This window comes from Lucilia cuprina, chromosome 3 (assembly GCF_022045245.1).
Source record: "Lucilia cuprina isolate Lc7/37 chromosome 3, ASM2204524v1, whole genome shotgun sequence".
Taxonomy (NCBI): Eukaryota; Metazoa; Arthropoda; class Insecta; order Diptera; family Calliphoridae; genus Lucilia; species Lucilia cuprina.
The window spans coordinates 41,719,919-41,723,077 of record NC_060951.1 but is presented as its reverse complement, the minus strand read 5'-3'; the positions used below and the strand labels follow the sequence as shown (position 1 = coordinate 41,723,077).

General features: G+C 23.3%; 1 protein-coding gene across 1 annotated transcript; it reads right to left on the bottom strand.

Moving 5' to 3' along the window:
- Positions 1-1,255: 1,255 nt before the first annotated feature.
- On the bottom strand, positions 1,256-2,283 carry LOC111688300 (circadian clock-controlled protein daywake-like). The gene is made up of 3 exons (XM_023450786.2): positions 2,150-2,283; positions 1,604-2,081; positions 1,256-1,537 (listed from the first exon to the last, which is right to left on the bottom strand). The coding sequence occupies exons 1-3, from the start codon at positions 2,232-2,234 to the stop codon at positions 1,327-1,329; spliced, it is 774 nt and encodes a 257-aa protein (XP_023306554.2). The 5' UTR covers positions 2,235-2,283; the 3' UTR covers positions 1,256-1,326.
- Between the last annotated feature and the right edge of the window lie 876 nt (positions 2,284-3,159).

Sequence of the window (3,159 nt, the reverse complement as noted above, 5' to 3'; positions counted from 1 at the left end):
TCGAAAATTTTCTAGAAAATGTGAATTTTATCGAATATATTTCTATTAAAAGTGAGATTTATCAAAAATTTTCTATAAAATGTAATTTTATGGCAAATTTTCTTTAAGAAGAAGAATTTTGTTGAAAATGGTCTACAAAAAATAGAATTTTGTGTAAAATTTTCTTTGAAAAAGAGAAAGAAATTTTATTGAAAATTTATAAAAAGTTAATTTTATCGAAAATTTTCCTTAAGAAAAGTAATTTAATAGAAAATGTTTGAAGAAGTGTTTTTTTATAAAAAAATGTACAAAGGCAAATTGAATTTTTACAAAAATTTTATAAAAAATTCAAATTTTATCTAAAATCGAAAGAGTAGAATTTTGTTGAAAATGTTTTACAAAATGTTTTGAAAAAAGAAACTGATTTAAAGGAAATCTTTACAATCTGAATTTCATCGATAAATTTCTATAAAAAGAAAGTTTTATCGACAAAAACTTTAAAAATCTGTTATCGAAAAATTTCTATGAAAGGAAAGTGTTATCGAAAAATCTGTATAAAAGGAAAACGTTATCGAAAATTTTCAATAAAAAGAAATATCATCGAAATATTATAAAAAAAATTAACTAGAGTTTTATCTACAATTTTCTATAAAAAGTCATTTTTATAAAAGGAAAATATTATTGAAAAGTCGAAAATTTTCTATAAAAAGAAAATTCAACGAAAATTTTTTATAAAAAGAAAATTTATCAAGTTCAAGTTAAAATGAATATACATCGAAAATTTTCTATAAATTGAAAAACAAATCTAAAATTTTTCATAAAATCAGAATATAATCTAAAATTTTGTTTAAAATAAAAAATTAATCGATAATTTTCTATAAAATGAGAAATTTGTCAAAAATGAGATTTTCATTGAAAGTATTCTAAAAAATGAAAAATTTATCGAAAATCTTTAAAAAGAAAATTCAACGAAAATTTTTTATAAAAAGAAAATTCATCGAAAGTTCTTTAAAAGGAAAATTCATCGAAAATTTTCTATAAATGAAAAAATAAATCTAAAATTTTACATAAAATCAGAATATAATCTAAAAATTTGTTAAAAATAAAAAAATCATCTATAATTTTCTATAAAATGAAAAATTTGTAAAAAATTTCTATAAAATGAAATTTTAATCGAAAGTTTTCTCAAAAATGAAAAATGTAACGAAATAATTTAAATTCTTCTACAAAAAATTTATCAACATTTTTGTAAAATTAGAAAATATTTCAAATTGAATTTCAAATGAAACATATTTTAGTCTTTATTACTATTAATACCACTTTATATGTATTTGAACGTCTGAGAACCTATTCAGACTTCTTGAAATACTTATCAAAAGGCATGGTGGCTAAAATCTTATTAAGAGTACCAATAGATACTCTTGCAACAGCATCATTCAAATGAGGTTCAATTTCATCACGTAAAACTTCCCAATTTTCATTGATAGTATCGGCAAAAGTTTCCATAAAGATTTCTTCACCATTAAATAATGTGGAATTTTTAAAAGAGGTGGAAAGACTACATATAAAAAAGAGAACAATTAATAATTTTTTAGTTCCACCATAAATAGCTTTAGAACATTACCTTCCAATATCCAATTTAGGTTTCAACTCTTCCGCCTTATAGTAAGTCACACCATCTTTCACGAAAGGCGAACATCTTGCCTTCATGGTAGTGGTAACATTTTTAATATCAATATTCAAATCCGTATCACCGGCTACATTAAAAAGTAATAGTTTACCCTTTACCCGACAATGGGCCTTGATGATAAGTTGAGGTGAGAACATTTTTAAAACTACACGCATTGCTTTACCCTCTTTGGAGAAACCTTTAATACTTTGACATTTTACAACGGGAAACTTATATAAATCCACATTTTCCATAAACAATTGTAAATTGAAATTATCATTGTTATTGCCTTTAATGGTAATATCACCTAAATGCATGGGACTTAAGGTGGGTATATCCAATTCTTCAATGCCATTGCCATACATTTCAAAGAATTTATTCACTTGTTCTATGTGACATTTTTCATCCTCATATGTGCAGGATTGTAGGAAGGCTAGAAAAAATAAAAAAAAATATTTATAATTAAATATTTTAAACAATAATTGAAAATAATTTACTCACGTAATTCAAAACATTTATTCAGCGGAATTAATACGGCAATAAACGTTGCCAATAAAATAAATTGTCGATTGTGTGTCGTTAACATCTTGAAGTTGTGTTTTTATTTGAAATGATATTTTTGTTGGCAACTTGTTTTTATAGGAACTTATATAGTAGTTAATTAAATCATATTTAATTGTTACAAAAATTGTCGACTTTATTAAACAGGTATTTACATGCTAAACGTTAAACGTTTATAGTATCCAAGCAAAAAATATAACATCAATAAATTTTGTATTAAAAATGCTTATATACTATTATGATTCGTTTTATTTCTAAGCGTCCACTAGAAATTTGTTTGTTTGCTGGGTTATATTTTATACCCTACACGTTTATCTTTAAAACACAATTTACTATTAATTATAATTCACTTTGAACTTGTTTTCTGAATAAATTATTTGATAAACATTATTTATTAACTTTAAGGAAAGTATATAATACTTAACGTAATCATAGATAATTAGAAAATTATTTTTAAAGAATTTGTTATATGATTAATGTACTTTTGTCAAATATTCTAAAATCCAAAAATGTTCTTAATTCATAAATGTTCTAAATTCACAAATCAAGTGGCAATTGGTATTAATTGATCTTAAGATGATCCTAATCAATATTAGGATGATACTTTCTGTTGAAGGGGGAGAAGACTCCTATGAAACATGTTTTTATATTCAATATTATATCAAATTAAATAAGGAAATTCTAATGAAAATATACCAAAAGTGAAGGCTTCTCTTGCAATCAAGAATATTTTCCGAATTAAGTACGAGTCGGGATCAAATCGAGAACGCAATTCTTGAAAATGAATTCATAAATTATGTAGCAATTGGACTTAATTAATCTTAGTATTATCCTTACTAGTTCAATACTTAAAAAAATATTTTAACTATAATTTGAAGATTCATGTATATATATCATTGATGTCCAATTATGTTCTGAATGTTCACATAAATGTCAGAGTTCTTCATGTA

Excerpts from the sequence above, each read along its gene's own strand:
- LOC111688300 (XM_023450786.2), bottom strand. The coding sequence starts at position 2,234 with ATGTTAACGACACACAATCGACAATTTATTTTATTGGCAACGTTTATT. Across the intron at positions 2,082-2,149 it reads GAATAAATGTTTTGAATTAC|CCTTCCTACAATCCTGCACA; the intron begins GTGAGTAAATTA and ends TATTTTTTCTAG. Across the intron at positions 1,538-1,603 it reads CCTAAATTGGATATTGGAAG|TCTTTCCACCTCTTTTAAAA; the intron begins GTAATGTTCTAA and ends TTTTATATGTAG.